The sequence below is a fragment of the Daphnia pulicaria genome, chromosome 1 (genome assembly GCF_021234035.1).
Source record: "Daphnia pulicaria isolate SC F1-1A chromosome 1, SC_F0-13Bv2, whole genome shotgun sequence".
Lineage (NCBI taxonomy): Eukaryota > Metazoa > Arthropoda > Branchiopoda > Diplostraca > Daphniidae > Daphnia > Daphnia pulicaria.
The window spans coordinates 37,268,160-37,284,891 of NC_060913.1; the positions used below are offsets into that span (position 1 = coordinate 37,268,160).

Consider the following 16,732-nt stretch of genomic DNA (forward strand, 5'->3'; position numbering starts at 1 on the left):
CCGAATACTTTTTCATTATGAGTCGGACGGAACTTTATACTTGATGCTCCGCCTCTCAAATCTCTTTCGGCAAAATTAAAAAGCAAGCCAAAACCGCAGTACGTTTTTATTTCTTCACCAACCCAATCAAATTAGCGGAATCTTATTTCCTTTCTGTTCATTTATTTTATAGATCAGTCGCGACCACGAACTGGCCTGTTTCGTCGACGCCTTCCCAATTCTCAATCAGCATATCACTTACGACTTTGAGCCTTTAGCCAGTGCTTCCACTTCTAAAAAACAGGCGCCCCTAGAAGTTGCCATATCAGGGAAATAAAACCCTAAAAACAAAATGAAAAATCCCCAGAAATATCCCTAAACACTTTTTTTTTCTTTTTACCCCAAAATTCTTAAAAATCCCTGTAAATCCCCCTAAATTTCTACAAAATCAATTTTCACGCTGAAAATTTTCTATAACGCATGAAATTCTTCAGGCCATATTGGCAGATTTGCCTTCAGCCTAGAATACAAGAGTACAGAGTAGGCCTATCACTCCTATTTCCTTAAGAGTATTGCTGACTCTACTCAAGTCTATTGAGTAGTAGTACTTATTTTCGACACAGTGGCTCTGGCTACCGCGTTTTTTTGGATGAAAACCAAATTTTATCACGATGAGTTCTTAATTTAATCGCTTCGTGGTTTCCTGTTAAAAAGTAGTACAAAAAATTCAAAAATAGGGAAATTTCCCTAAACATAATTTTCCCCCCTAAACCAACCAACCCTAATCCCTAGAACCATAGTTTGAACATTTCCACCATTTTTTGTTTTTAAACTAACGAAAATATCCCCATATAGGGAAATATCCCTAGAAGTGGCACTGCCTTTAGCCTTATGACAATGACGGTTAGATAAGACTGTGATTATACCCGCGCTACTTGACTTTTTAGAAGGGTCAGTTTGCCTCGCCATCTAACGAATAAAATCGATAATTGCTTTTTCAAATCAAAGATGGCGTCTGTGTCAACAAAACACACAAGTCGAATAATCAGTTAATCACCAACTTTTCGTTCGAAATTTTTCGTGGATTAAAAACAGGTGGATCAAGCTCACGGTGCTGGCCCCGGATTGATTCAGAGTGGAAAACAATATGCATCTCGTGTCGCCCAAGAATCCAAAAAGATCAGAGAATCAACGAGGACGCTGGAAACTCTACAGGGCATGAAAGAGAGTGGCTTGAAGGTTTCTATTTTTCCAAAACTTTTTGTCTGAATTTAGGATAGTTTCTATTGTTCTCTTGGTTCTGCAGAGTGATCCGAATGAACCCAACGGACCTAATATTGACGCCAAAATCGATGAAATCAAAAACCAACTGAGGCGCACAGAGGTATTGGACTTGTAGTAATGTTGCTTTTGTGCAGCCATCTCAACATGTTTACATTTCTTAGACTGCCAAAATCAAAGCTGAGGCTCGGTTGGAGTGCCTTCATGCTGATGGAGGTAAATCGTTTAAATTCACGCCTCCCAATTTTCTGACCAACATTTGATTCATGTGCAGTCAAAGTCAAAGAATTCCTTCAAGACGCAGAGTGTTTGGTGACTCTTGGATTGATGGTGATTGAATCATATCATCATCTGAGATCATTCTTTACATTGTAAGACTATGAGAATGATGAACACTTTATTTGCTACTCTTGACTGTTATTGGAATGACGACAAAATAGACCACCAATCGTTATCTGATGCTTACTTTTAGTCGTTAACTGCCTGAACCGTTTTTCACTTACTAATTTTTAAAATTACATTTGACAGGTCGAAAATTAGAATGGCAAGCATCACCATTGGCTCGGGTTTCTATTTTGGAAAGTAAGTCTTTCGCTCCTGTTTCCGGTGGGGTTCCGTGTTAAAATGATGTTCCTGCGTGTCATCTGATTTCTTGATGGAAGAGACATTTTGTCATTTGCTGATTTTGTTTTTAATTGGGTTGTGCATTTTTCATAAGTCAAAAGAACGATAACCGATTCTAATCTTTGAATTTCAGTTGGTGTCCGTAAGGTGCGTCTCGTGTTAGATGTTCTCAAATTGAGTAAAGGTATAACGAATTGCGCTTTACTTCCCATTAGCCTAGTTTTGGTTCATGTTTGCTCGAATTCAGTAGATTAGATGACTTAGTTATGTTTTAGTATTGTGTTTTCTAACGTCTGATGTTCTATCATAGCTACTGAGACGTAATATCTCCCTAAATGATTTAAAATTTCTACATCCTTTAACAGGCTTTTCTTAATATCAGTTTCAGATGGATGAGATCAACCCGAGTACTTTGTCTAAAAGTATGTGACCGAAACTTATGTAAGATTCGAAAATGGCAAAAAATCTATGTTGATAAAAACATTACTGATAAGCGGGTTGTTTGGTTTGGGCAGACTTTGAACAAAGGGTTTTGTTTATGGATGAAGTTAAATTAAACTCATGTACATCTGTTCAGCCATGCTCTGGGTGGTTATAAAATTTATTTCCTGCAGCATCAAAGTTATTTCAAGAGTAAATATAATTTTTATTTATTATTTGCTGTTGTTGAAATAACACTAAGTATTACATTGGCTTTCTTGTCATCAAGTAAACTTTGTCTAATTTATGATATGAAAAATGCAAATCTAGATACAGTGTCAGGCATTCGCACGCTGATATTATTGTTTTTCAGGATTTCCCCCGGGAATTTGGTAGTAAATAAATTTGTCTAAGGGAACAACTACGGTATCGGTCATATGTTCGCACTTGACATAAAATTAAACTTTTTACATACTTCCGTTAGTATTCATTGAGTAAATTGTGGAGACATTGTTATTGACAGGGTACGAAAAAGCGTAAAGGTGGTGGCGCCACTAATACGCTGCTGTGGCTCAATTAAAAAACCTGGTCAACACATTTACTTACATTTAGCGCCGAATTATTTGGATCAAATTTCACTTGGCGTGATTGCGTTAATGACTTTTTTTGGGTTAAATTGCGTCCGTTTTGTCTCGGTCCTTGGGTTATTTGTCTGATGCTGGGTGTATAACTAGTTTATTAGGATATTTCTGTTGTTGAAGTTTGTGTCCCAGCGACCTCAATCGACCATCCATTTTGGCTAAAAGTTCCCTCATGTTTTGTTTTACGATTATCCGCCCTTCTTGGGGCGATCAAATGATCTATATTTTGTAGCTTTTCTAAAAATGTAAAGTATACATGTTATAGGTTTACTCGTTGATCGATGTGCACTTACCGACAAGTGCTGCTCGGGAGGGAAAAGAAAAAGAAGAAATATCTGTAAATATAAGGCGACGTGGCTTCTGGCCGAAGGGCTGCCAGAAAAGAAAAAAAAGAGAAAAATCAACCGGCGACATATCATATCCATTGGATGGGGGGGAGGAGGTTTTTGTCGGTTCAGTCAACCAAACGGTTCGACCCGTTGATACTACACGATCGGAGAAGCGGTGTACATAGCAGAGCACAAACGGATGAAGGGAGAGACCGAGAGGAATTCAACCGAAAAGAGACGACGAGTTGGACTTTTTTTTGAGAGAAAACCTACCCGATGATCAGGTCTCCATATAGTTGATTCAAATTGAAAAATGTATACACACACAGAGAGGGAGGGTGGAGAGATGAGATATAGTCTGAAGAATCTGTATGACGACTAGACGACAACAAGAGCTATGCCAGAATTCTCTCTCTTTCTCTCTACTCGAGATGAATTTGAAAAAAGTCGCCATCTTTTCATCTTATGCGTATATAGGTCGATATCTTGTGCATATACACTCTACTTCACCGTACTAGACATTGTGTGAGATGAAAAGAAACCAATAGATGCGAGCGCATCAGCGAGCCCGCGAGAGAGAGAGAGAGCTCTAGAATCGATTATGGGGTTCGAGCTAGATAGAGAGAGAGCCGCCGCCGACCTCCACATTCACATGGATGTACACGAGGACAGAGTTTTTCCAATCAAACTGAATGTCTGGATGCTGTTTATCTAAATAAAAAGTAAAAAATGGTTTACGAAAAATTACTGACAGAAACAACAGGAATTTTTAATAAAAAGGAGAATTTGAGGTTTCATATATAAAATACTGCATTGTGCACTGCAAGTCATAAATCATTAAGATACCTAGCAGGTCACAGATAATTAAAAGCAACGAAAATCATTACCCAAGCAATGACTGAAGAGATTGTTGCTGATGGCAGGTCAATACCAGTAGAAGCAAAACTTGCATATTGTGTTGTAATGATGGCTGGTTCAGAGGTCTCCAATCTGTACAAAGGAGGAGCCGAGAAGGTTATACCTAGTGCAAACAATCTGTCATGCCATGCCTTAAAGGGGCTTACATGATAAAATGCCACTCATAGGAAATCATATTTCACAGATTTGTAACAGGTTTAATCTCTTCTATCTAATAAGCCCCCACAATCATTCTGACTGTATTCTTAGTTTTACCCGCCAATATTTACCCGCCAAACAGCATGGAATGGAGAGTGTGGAGAGCCACGACACCAGAGTTTACACGAACACTACCACCACGTTTTTGAAACTTTAATAGCTGTGCTATTCATCGTGCAGCCACGTATGTTTTCACAAAAGTTATCTTTCCTTTTCTACATCTTAATAAACTTGAGCACTCACTTACTTACTAAGCAATAAACTCGTCTCTTTTTAGATGAAACAAAACAGCAGACGACACTAATCTTCTAATTAGCCAGAGTTTAGATATCGATAGTAATTATAAATCGATCTGATCAATGGTGATCAAACAATCGAATGATCAAAGCGGGTTTATCTCCCGCTCACATCGGGATTATTTTAGATCGGGATTATTTTAGCATCAGTTCGTTTCCAAAAGAATACCCTCGGGTTTATGAGCGTACATTGGAATTCTATTTTGCTTTACTTTTACACGCAAGTTCGAGAGCGATATACTATCGTCCATTTCGGGAATTTTATGCATTCTTAGAAATTATTGAGCGATAATTGGTGACGTTGGGTTTTTAGTTAATGAACTTTATTTGAAGTCATGTCAATTATCAGATTGGGCAATAATAGTAAGAATACCTTCTGTGACAAACAGCAATCGCTGATCCCTTCTATCTAATATTTTACCATCCAATGTTGTAAACAATTGTGATTTATGTTCAGGGCTATGCCCTGTATAAGTTATATTCGTGCTCGTCTGAATAGTTGGATAAGTAGAAAGAGGTCGTGAAGAAAAATGCAACTCGTCTTCTACTTCCTTTTTTCTTGTAATATCCTTCATGTCAACGATTACTGTACAATAAACATAGATAAAACAGATCATTATATACCCCCTGTCTAACTAAATTGTTGTTGCAATACCAAAAAGGGTTTATGCTATCACATGTTAAAATTAGGAAACGATGGTCAAATTAAATCGTACAGTGCTACGCAACACACTTGATTTGTCATTGCTCATTTAGTGAAACATTCAAAACCACTCAATTTATAAAGTTGCATTTGAAATAATTCCTTTAAACTTGTTTCTTCAGTTAGAACCATAAGTTTTCAAAATGACTTATACCTACTCCCCGAAACCAAATGTTGATTACTTCCGACGAAAAGTACGGAAAATACACGCAAATAAAATTGCAATTATACAACAAAATCGGCAGCCCACCAGCAGCTACACAGACCGAAGATACAATTTGCGAGCCACAGGCCATTCTGCCGTGGTTTATTTCCGACGGCTGTGTGTTGGCACTTGGCACGCGCATAAATATAAGACTATTGAGACTATTTTAACAGTCTAAAGAGAGCCAACAGTAGTATTTACAGACCGCTATATAACCGACTAACTTGTCCCTAAAAAGAATCCAACAGCAGCCGTCCACACATGGTAACGACAGTTCAGCTAACTATTAGTCAACTTCTATGACGACGGCTCGGCTTACATATTTCCCCCCATAAAAAAATGGCCTTTTTTCACTTTTCTGCTGTCTGGAAAACTATATAACCATCTCGTCATATATAATAACCTAGGACCCCGTCTGCTAATAACAAAATCGGTAGCAACAGCAGCAGCAGGAGTGAAGGAAAATCTAAATCAGATGGAAATGGTGAAGTCACAGAGCCAAAAAAGAAATTAGCTTCCCGTAAATTTATTCGACTGGGGATAATCGTATGGGCTAAGCTATATAGATGGCTGGCCTTGGTAGCCCGGTAAGTCACGCCTTTATATTATTTTTTTAAATTCGGAAATTTTAGTTATTACTTGGGAAATTCTGATCGTGTTGCTAAATCGTTAATCGTGTTATTCACATTTTTCGATATTACCAAAAAGGGATCGTTGTTACTTACAATGACTGTGGGCTGCCACCTCCGAGAAAACCGACTAGTAACTGCTGGATATTTTGGTTCGGTGGCCATCAAACCGTGTCCGAGGTTCATTAATTATTGATTAAAAAACGGTTTCCGACTATAGTTCAAAATTTTGATTAACATTTTTGGGAGTTAAAACAGATGCCGACGGAAAAAACTGGGCGGTTTTCTAGATGACCGGTTGGCCAGCCTGTTAAATCAAGCTTACAACAGCGCCTCTATGAAAGAGGAGTCTTGGAAGCTCTGCAGGTTGAATACGACTACACACTTTTATTGCCAGTTATCGAAATTAAACATATTTAATTTTCTGTGATCTACAGGCAGTCGCCTTTAACAGAGATCAGACGAAAGTAGTTAAAGGCACGACTGACAAATTAAAAACGTGGGAGATCAAACTCTTGGCGTCGTCAAAGAACAACATCAGTCGAGATGGTAATTATATTTCTATTATATAACATCATTACAGTGGTCTTGGACGATTTCCCAGAATAGCTGCAACAGCATCGACCGCCGGATCAAAGACCTCAACAAGTTGAAGAGGATCGCCAATGAGAAAAAAGAGAATCGCCTGTCAGTGTTCCAGGGCAGCAAAAACAAGAAGGAAAAGAGTAAGAAAAACAATTCCGAAGAAGATGGTTTCACTTACGGCCCGCAGGATTGCGACATTGGTAATAAATCTTCGTCTATGAAATTGTATCTTTTATTGATGTGTGAAAACTAAACACGCCCACATCTTATATTGTTACAACAGCCGTGGTGGACAGCAGGAACAAGACCGGAACTTTGGACAAGGATTACTTCTGTCTCGGTTGTCACGGAAATTATGGGCCCGTGTATTGAACATCCGCTCTTCTTTGGAAGTTTATGCAATCGCGAATGCAGGGGGATTATTTTTCCTAAATTAATTAAGAGCGCTGAATAATTGTTTGTTTTTCTTATGTTATTTATAAAGAATGAACTTCTGGCATCGAGTTGCAGCATTGGCGAGGACGATATTCACGTAATCGCTTCATCTCATTTGAAAATTATTGTTTAATAGAATAATCATTTCTTCGATCAATTTTAATAGGCTATCTGTGGATCCACAGGAGATTGTCTGGTATGCGAAAATAGTTCATGTTCCAGGTAAAACTTTTTTATTTTCTAAATAGTTTTTCTTTCAAGAACTCAAAGTGATTTCTTGTTAATTAATTAAAAGAGTATTTTGGTTGTATTGTGTTGAGCTGCTGGTTGGTGAGGGATCAATGTCCGTTATCATGCAAAAGACGCCGTGGTTTTGCTTCCTCTTCTGCGCCAGTTTCACAGCAGAATCCCATGGCCTCCTCACTCCGACTGGGCCATAAAAGTATTTAACTTTTTTCTCTAGGAATTTTCCAGAATATTCTTTAACAGTTTCTCCGACAGCTGAGAAGTTTCCTTCACCCATATTTACCCGTCCAACTGAACCGGCATCTGTCCAAGAAAGACCAACCTGCTCTTCGCATCGTCGTACTCCACGACAATCTCGAAGCCGTCAACTATACGCCCTTAATTCACTGCAACTTGAATTGGATCAGTATTGGGCCTACGACCGATGGAACGAAGTGTACGAACTCAACGGCGTTGAATTCGCAGTCCTGAAAAACGCCAATCAAATGAAGGACGAAGAATGGGCCAAATTGTGTCCCGTTCATTTACTCGTTTCTTGCCTCCCGGCCAAGAAATTCGATCCCAAGCATCACCAACCGGCCGGCCGAGAAGTGATGGGTAGAAGACAATTTTCTGAAGCAGGTACGTTCCCAAGTATCTGTATAGCCTAATATTTTATTATTTATACAATAAAACTGAGTTTCTCATTTTTTTTGCAGAGTCTGGAGAGGCTTTTTTTGATTTTTTCCACGTCAAGAATTGCGTCGAACGAAACAATGAAGAAACGCCACTCTTGTGGGCCATGGACAATGTCGCCAGCTACCACATAACCATTTCGAGGTTTGAAATTCAGTACTGGAATCTGCTGAGAGAGCTAATAGATTTTCTTTGTTTTTGTTCAGATTTCTCCAGATGGAACTGATCACATTTGACATGAAGGATGCCCAAGGCTCCACCAAACATCTTCTGGTGTCCGCTGGTGTCGGTATTTAAAATAATCTTAAAAATAATTTCAAACGTAAAGCTAAAAGGAATTTTGATTTTATTATATAGGTGGACTAGCTTTCCGGAACAGACTGTGTCGTTGGCCCGAAATAAGCCGTGGATTTTTATTTACTGTTCCATTCAGTCAACTTTTCTCCCCTTGTTTTCTTTTGTAGGCCTAATCAAGAATGTAAACTGTATTTATCGTGACTGTTCCTGAACAAAGAATACAATTTGTTGGCGGAAAAATTTGAAATTGATTTTTACTACTGTGAGAGATTTATTTGGACGAATGTAGTTAATAATCTAGTAATCTGAATTGATTCCAATATCCATGTCACCAAAGCCACCTCCGTAATCACCAAAGTCGCCGTAGTATCCTCCGCCGTAATATATTTTTCGATATTTTTCAACCGACGATTATATTTTACGAACCGTATCCGCCATAATACGGATATCCGAAGATATGCCTCTCCAAAGTAATAAGGATAAGCACGTTTCACATACGGTCGGTGGTATAGCTAAGACGAAAGGTAAAGAATAAAACATCTTCGACTTCTAGATAGCGCAGAATTGAGTGGAACTGCTGGAACCGGTGGCGACTCCAGCAATTCAGATTATTAGCTTCTCCGAGTTATTCAGACTTCTCTGACGCATCTTTTCCCACATTTTTGGGACTATAGAAAAAATTTCTGTGTGAGGTTCGTCGGGTTGTCCAGGCTGATGAGCTATTTTCACGTCAACTTTTAATCCGTTTTTCTGCTTTGAGGTGAAACCAGTGTGTCTCGATCGGTCTTCAATGGTTGTCAAGTCTTCCAGATTCTGTTGGTCCTTTTCGACCGATCGGCCAAGAACACAACAGCGCAAAAAGTACCATCAAATTACCAAATACACACGAGTTATCTGCAATTAAATCAACAATTCAAGATTGTAAAGCAAGTATTGTAGCATAGCAAGTATTATAAGCAAGTCCTCTTATGCAGTAGCCTATATAGTAGTATATACGCTGCAGCACATTACTGATAAATTGTTCACATTTTTATTTTCGGTGCTTTGTATTTGTATTATATTAAGTAGGCCTACTGTTTTTGTTGTATTAAAGGCCTGTGCTGACTAACGAATACAACGACATTGACATTATACAGCCTAAATTATTCATTCGACGACAATATAATAGTGGTCTGATGGACTATTTATATATAGCTATGACGGAATAAGCTCTAATCCATCTACTAAAATATATACAAGCTGGACTACATATAGATGGCAGATGGCTGCATGTTGTCCCGGTAAGTCGAAAAAGTCGTGCTTTCAATAGTTTTATTTTCTCAATTAGGCTTATTAGTTATATTTTTGAACGAAATTTTTATCGTGTTTCCTCATTGTAACTGAGGGGGTCGTTTTATTTATTCCCTTGTCCATGTAATTTAATACGACAAGGGATCGTCGTTGCTGCTCACAATGACTGATTGTATTGCTGCTGGTGCGCTGCCTCCTCCGAGAAAGCCTATAATAAACTTAGGCTATACTATATATAAAGTTATACTGGTTCGGCGGCTATTTTTTACGAAATTTATTTGATCGTGTTGCCGCATTGTAACTGAGGGGGTTGTTTTATTTATTTATTCCCTTGTCCATGTATATTATAATAATACGAAAAATGACCGTCGTTGCTGCTCACAACGACTGATGCTGCTGCTGGTACGCTGCCTCCTCCGAGAAAGCCTTTGAAATAGGCTATAAGGCCTACTATATTAAGTTAAACTGGTTCAGCGCGGCCATCCAGCAGCCGGGTCCAAGATTCTCAAATTACATTGTTGTTGTTTTTTCGACTTTTATTAGGTTTGTTGTAAGTTAAAACTAGATGCTGGCAGAAATCTATTATATGAGCTATTTCATTGAATTAAAAAAAAAAGGTTTGTCTTGAACAAAGTTTCCAACATGGTTGATGGTTCCCACCGTTCGTTCATTTCTATCAGTCATCATCCGCTCAGTCGCGAGTACATCGTGAGCCATTTTTCATCAAATTATTAGCATATTATTATCCTTGGATTATTGAAGATATTGTGATACAAATATTTGAATGCTCCCCCCTTCCTTTTTTTTTAACTGTTACTGTCTTGCAACGTGATGCGCGCAGCAGGCAAAATTTAACCTCCGTCAGCCAACTGGCAAAAAGAAACACGACCGGATGCTGTTCCAGCGCGATATTTAATACCCAAAGCAAGACGAAAACAATTAAACCACGCCAGCATCCAGCTTATATTTGGGGCATCTTATAATAGGCCTATATACTCGGTTCGGATGTCCACCCCTAAAAACTTACAAGAAGAAGAGGAAATTGAACGGCGATCTCCGACAATCGTGAAAAATTGAATAATCAAAGGGAGAGACGATGATAAGCACCCTATAAGCACCACCATCGAGCAGCAAATTTATTATTGTTTGTTATATTATGCCAAAATGGGTTATTGCCGTTAATGATACAGATGGACAGAGCACCGTGTTAAATATTAATATGCCTATATCTTTGCGATTCTTTATATAAAGCAATTTTCTGTCCCAAATAAAATAAATTTATTTAATTTAACGTAAATTGTGTTTTCACTGATTCGGAAGCAAACAAGTCATACATGAGCATCTGGAATAACAGGAAATTCAAATCGGTCGCATTGCGAATATTATATAGGCTATATTTAGACCATTGCGCAATCTATAAACGATTGAAATAATGATTTAATTCAGTACTAGGCCTGATATTAACTATAGTAAAAAATCATTTAATGTCGTAAATACAATACGAAAACTTATACGTTCACCTATTCAAAATAATAAAATCTTTTTATAACAATATAACAAAAGATTTTGCGCTCGAGATTTTGGCTAGTAATAAGATAATCGAACTCATAACATCGGCACGGCGCTTTACCCAATGAAGCTAACAAGCCATCAATTTGTGCGTTTTCTTTGAGATATAGATTTTGTACTATATGCTCTTTAATCGTCAAATTGAATTATTCCTATTCGAGATAAGAAGGTGAGTGCTTTGTCGCGTTGAAGCAGCAATTTAAAACTGATGCCATAAACAACAAAACACGCACCGAAATTCTGCATCACCGAGAAAGCGACCACGAGATTATTGATAGAAAATTAGAAATACATTTATACTTCCAGCATCATGCCCATAAAAAGTCGAAAAAAGTTCCCATTATAGGAATCAGAGCCTTGTTTACCTTTTCGTAATGACGCACCATGTCTGCCTTTGGTCTCTTGATTGTTAAAACTTATGGATTTGCTTCACAGTTCACACAGTTACGAAGAAACTTTTTCCAGCAACCTTCTCAATTCCATTTCCTTTTGGCTCACGCCAATGTAAATTGGCTATAAAAGACTTCGACTGAGGCTGAATGGACATCATTCTTCAACCTGTCTTCAACCGACATGACTCGTTATATATATTCCCTTGGTATCCGTATACTGTCTAAGATGGACTACAATTATACACACATTAAACTTGATAATAACTTGATAACACGCTTTATTTGCTGCTTATTGCTCTTTTTTGTTGCCATATGCCATATGCCACCGATATTCTGTTTTTCCCCATGAATTTTCCAGCTCAGGTTTTGTGTCCTGCTGGCCGTTGTGGTCGCAATCGTCGAGGCCGCACCTCGTGAGAAATGCCAACTGCTGGGCGGACACCGGCGGACATCCATATATAGTTAAGGAGATGCCACGACTTGCTTTGTCCCGATTTTTTTTTTAAATAAATTTACTTGATCAATTATTTTTTTGAATGCATCTTGATTCAAAAGTACTAATATGAAAAGATTTATCACTCGTTGATTATGTGCATGAAAATTTGAGTTATATTATTATTTGGATTGATTTCAAGTGTTTGCATAAAATATTTAGCCTGGTTCTACAAAATCCAAGTCTTAGGATCAATTTTTAAAAAACCTCGTTCTCAAAGACAGAACATTTTATAGCGGTTATGGCGGTTAAGTTATTGCAGAATTTTCAGCCTGGCAGTACTGCCCTCTGGCGTTTTAATCCGTAACATCACACAACTCGCAACGCAACAACCACTTGCTTATAATTTGAAGATATAAAATTATATATTACTCAAATCAATAAATTTATGGTTGAACAAGGTCGGAATAATTAAGCAAATATGGAAAATCAAAATTAATTTGACAGGAAATGCGATTTTCAATGTATAATTTGTCAAATCGCAACGGGAACTGAAGTGCGAATGTCATTCTCGAACCTCCAAGTCTACTTAAGCGCATTGGCTGCTACTGAAAAGTACAGCACGCATTTAAACTCAATACAAATGGCGTCTCTAGCAAACGGCAGGGCAAGCAACTGCTCATGCACCATGTCCAGTCAGAAGTGGTTTTTTCTCCTTTTTGTTTTCATCGGTTTCATTTTGATGACGGCTACAGGACTGATTGTTTATTATAATTTCTGCATTCCAACTGGTGTAGCAACCGAAATAATTTGCCTGCCACCAGCTCCAGCAACCAGCTGCCCAGCACCACCAAGCAATTTGCCACCTTGTACATCCCCACCAACTTGCCCGCCGATAGCCGCTTTGCCTTGCCCCAATAGTCCGGCTCAGACTTGCAGACCCTGTCCGACGCATCCTCCTTGTACCAGCACGTCAAATTGCCAACCATTCGTTTGTCAAGCACAGTCTCCAACTGAAATTCGTCGATTGACAGAACCCGAAATGACCAACACAAGAGCCTTCGATCTGATAACACGACATCCCGTGAATTCTTACGAACGTCTGCAAGTTGCTCTTCAACTGATGGAGTTCAGCATCGAGTGGTGGGCGAATGCTTTCACCGTCCGCAACTGCATACACGACATTAGACGTGTGTGCACCGTTTGCAAGGATCGCTACCATTACTTGCGCTGCATTGTGGAAAACGATCTCGACTCGAACAAAGAAATTCCCAAGGCGACGAGATTCGTCAATGACAAATATGTCAACGAACCGAGTAACAACATGAACCACATTTACGCACTGAATGACCGTGGGAATCGCTACTGGTTTCCGGAAGACATCCGCCGCCGAGCCTATCATTCCGCCAAAGAAGAACAATTTCAGAAATATTTTGAAACGGACGTGGACATGTGGAAGTGGGGACTGCGTTACGATGAATACATTCCGCTTCAGATCAACCAAAGGGCACTCAGTTTTTGGATCGATAAAGCAGGGACACCGAACAGAAGACATTGCACACCTTGCGAGGGAACGAATCCTCTCCATCACATGAGTTGTACTGCCTATCCGCATTACTTGTACGAAGGTGGAATCCGGACCACTGAATACGATTACACCTGGTGGCCACCGCACCAGCTGTAAGTTTCAGCCCGTGTGCTACACGTTGAATAATTAAACTCTCGATTAAACTTGATTCTGTTAATAAACAGTCGAATGCAAATCATTTACAAAAATATTTTTCTTAATTCTGAATTTACGTTATTTCCCTCTATTATTAGCCGATTACCCTTTATCAACGATTACCCTATACGGAACACCATTTCCAAATAATAACTGATGCAATTTATTTTCCGGAACGAGCCAATTAAGGATAAAATTTAAAATAGCAAAGGAGGTGGTGCACAAAAGTTAACGGTTTAGCCTGAATGGTCTACTTCTTAGCAATTCATCATCCAACGTAGATTTTGTTATTCGTTAGTTTTATTGTTGAGGGAAACATCTAGTAGGTTAGGCTAATTATTTTGAGGCTCCAAAGGGTAGTTAAACGCACATGTCGTCGCATTTCTTCTTGGACGCGAAACGATTTGCGTTGCCACCGCAGCCGCCGTAAAGAAAATTTTTGCATTCGCCTTTATTACGCGAGTCAGTTGGCGGATCGAAATACCACGCAGTTACCGCAGCTCGGCACATTCCGGAGTCTTTTTTTAAAACGCACACATCTGCGAGAAAAGAATTAAAGCATAATTATGTGTGCAGCAGTTTTGGATTTTTTGAATTTCAGTAGACTTACTTGCCGGTGTTGCGCACCTCTTCTCACATATCTTTTTTGTCCCGAAACTGTTAAAGTTTCTGCTACATTCACCGATGTTGAACGAGTAACAAGTTCCAGTCGCTTTGTCGAAATACCAAGTGGGAAGTAATGTTCGGCACTTGACGGATTCTCGCTTCAAACTGCAAACGTCTGTTCAAAATTTGAATCATTAAGTAGGCCTATATTTATACGCAGGTATAGGCCTATTTGCAGTTTCATTTCCTTATGAACTTGTGAGTTATACTTACCATCAAATTGGGCCGCTTGCAATGTGACCAACATCAAACTCATAACGAAAAACTGATATGGAAATAAAAATTTTGATATTAATTGACTAACGGTACAATTTCGACAATTAGTAGTCTGCTCATGATATGAACTGTGAAGAATAAAGTAATATGTGTTAGCTTACCAAAGAAAACATTGCAAAAGATGTTTTCATGTAGCCTAATAAAACCGCTTGACAAATTTGAGTGTAGAGACAACGGTGGAAATTGCTTTATTTACCTCTGGCTGCCAAAGCGTATCTGAAATATTTTAATGGTGTATTAGACGGTATAAGATGCTCTAAATTATACGTTCTATTATATACTCAATTGAATTTCGCGTGCGTGTCAATCTAAACTGAAATCAACCAATAGTAAATTGACAAATATTATCCGTGTCCATGGGACAAAACTCATCTATATATTTAGCCAACGATGACATAATTTCGGTGGTAGTATCATTTTCCTGAGTTTAGAAATGCGGATAGCTGATACTCGATAATTAGTCAGGAAAAAAAGCACGGGTTTTTCTCGTAGAGTTTCTCGTCAAGAGCGTGGTTTTTCTCTAAAAGCACGCAAATGTTTATTTTTATTGTTTGATTAGATTCATGTTACATTTCATCTTGACGTAATTCTTTAAATTAACATATTGGTAATCCCATACGCAGATCGCATGTCTTATGTTTTGCTGGTGTTGGTTTTTGCCGCCCAAATTCAAGCTCAAATTTACGGATACGGTCTCGGCGCCGTAAATGGTGGATACTAGCTACGGAAACTACGGTGCCTATCCGTTCGCTGACGTTCGCGCCACCACGGCCTATACACAAGAATCCTCGTCACTTACGTCAATCCTGATCTTTCTCGGCCATCCAGTCAGCCAGGACTAGCGCTCGCACTCGAATCAATTTGCATCAAAAATCACAATTCGAGTTGAATTGTTTTTTTAACGCTATTTGAGTTGAAAATGAATTAAATCGAATTGCCATCGAACTCCATTAGAATCCATTCTAATGAAATCACGAAAAATTCTAAAAAGTCATTTCTTGAATTAGGAAAGAAATATTACACTAAAACATACAAAATTTTAACTGTTTTCATTTATTTCAGTATAATATCACTTGAACCGCACTTAATTTAGTGATAATTCAATTAGAATAGAATATCTCCTTCGTTTAACGAAACGAAGAGGTGGCACATCTAGCTGTCGAAATTTAGAGTGGGGTCATTTGGACCGGTTTTGTTTTTCTCGTGTAGGACCTTGCCCAATCATCCGATTTGTAAAATAAATGTTTTTTTTTGTATTTGCCTCACTTTATTTCTATCTCCAGTATTTTTTATTTTATTTTAGAGTCGTTAGTTTACCCGCTACCGATTTTTAAAGTTGCGGAAAAAAAGTGGGCGTGGAAAAATTCCGAGTTTATATGGGGCAGGGCGAAACACTCTAAATTTAGCAATAAAATATTGTTATAAATTAATTTAAAAAATATCGAGCGATTATATTTGCCACCTAATATTTGTTTTTCACTATGTTTTTAGGTTTTTTGATATGTTTAAAAATTATTTGTTTAAAAATGATTAGTTTTTCAGCGTTGCAACTGAGCTAAGCTCCGCCCATTATAAACTCCCTTTTAGTTCCAATTTACCCCACATTTTCGTCCCAAATATCCCCCAAAAAACGCTCTTGGGAAACTTAATTATTATGAATTATAAAACACATTTTTGAAGTAAGAAATTATATTTTTTGGGGGATTAAAGAAAAAAGGTAATATCTACACTTTTGCTATCTTATTTTTCTTTTAAAATTTTAAAATTTTGAGTAAATTCCAAAAAAATCCTGTATTTTTTGAAAGAATTTTAGAGGGTTTTTTTTATTTATTAAAAAACTAAAAAACTTAATGTACAAAAGTAACAATTTTTTAGGGAATAAAGTAGATACCTATGAACAACATCATGTATTAATTTTAGAA

The 16,732-nt window shown here is 38.1% G+C and overlaps 1 protein-coding gene and 1 long non-coding RNA gene across 10 annotated transcripts in view; one reads left to right on the forward strand and one right to left on the reverse strand.

The window, feature by feature from the left end:
• Positions 1 to 998: 998 nt before the first annotated feature.
• LOC124340471 (protein nervous wreck-like) overlaps positions 999 to 16,732 on the forward strand; it is a 32,750-nt gene continuing 17,016 nt past the window's right edge. For 3 of the 9 annotated variants that reach the window (XM_046793023.1, XM_046793041.1, XM_046793015.1), the window contains exons 1-5: positions 999 to 1,218; positions 1,286 to 1,363; positions 1,425 to 1,476; positions 1,535 to 1,631; positions 1,789 to 1,842. In XM_046793023.1, the coding sequence (XP_046648979.1) occupies positions 1,198 to 1,218; positions 1,286 to 1,363; positions 1,425 to 1,476; positions 1,535 to 1,631; positions 1,789 to 1,842 (302 nt within the window). In that variant the 5' untranslated portion in view covers positions 999 to 1,197. Of the gene's footprint in view, positions 1,219 to 1,285; positions 1,364 to 1,424; positions 1,477 to 1,534; positions 1,632 to 1,788; positions 1,843 to 2,017; positions 2,069 to 2,266; positions 2,541 to 16,732 lie in introns of those variants that run through there. The other 6 variants (XM_046793060.1, XM_046793050.1, XM_046793032.1 and 3 more) reach the window with 5 other exon arrangements.
• On the reverse strand, positions 3,415 to 4,678 carry LOC124340549. Its single transcript, XR_006918063.1, has 3 exons — positions 4,462 to 4,678; positions 4,162 to 4,264; positions 3,415 to 3,985 (listed from the first exon to the last, which is right to left on the reverse strand). It is a non-coding gene; the product is annotated as an uncharacterized LOC124340549 (long non-coding RNA).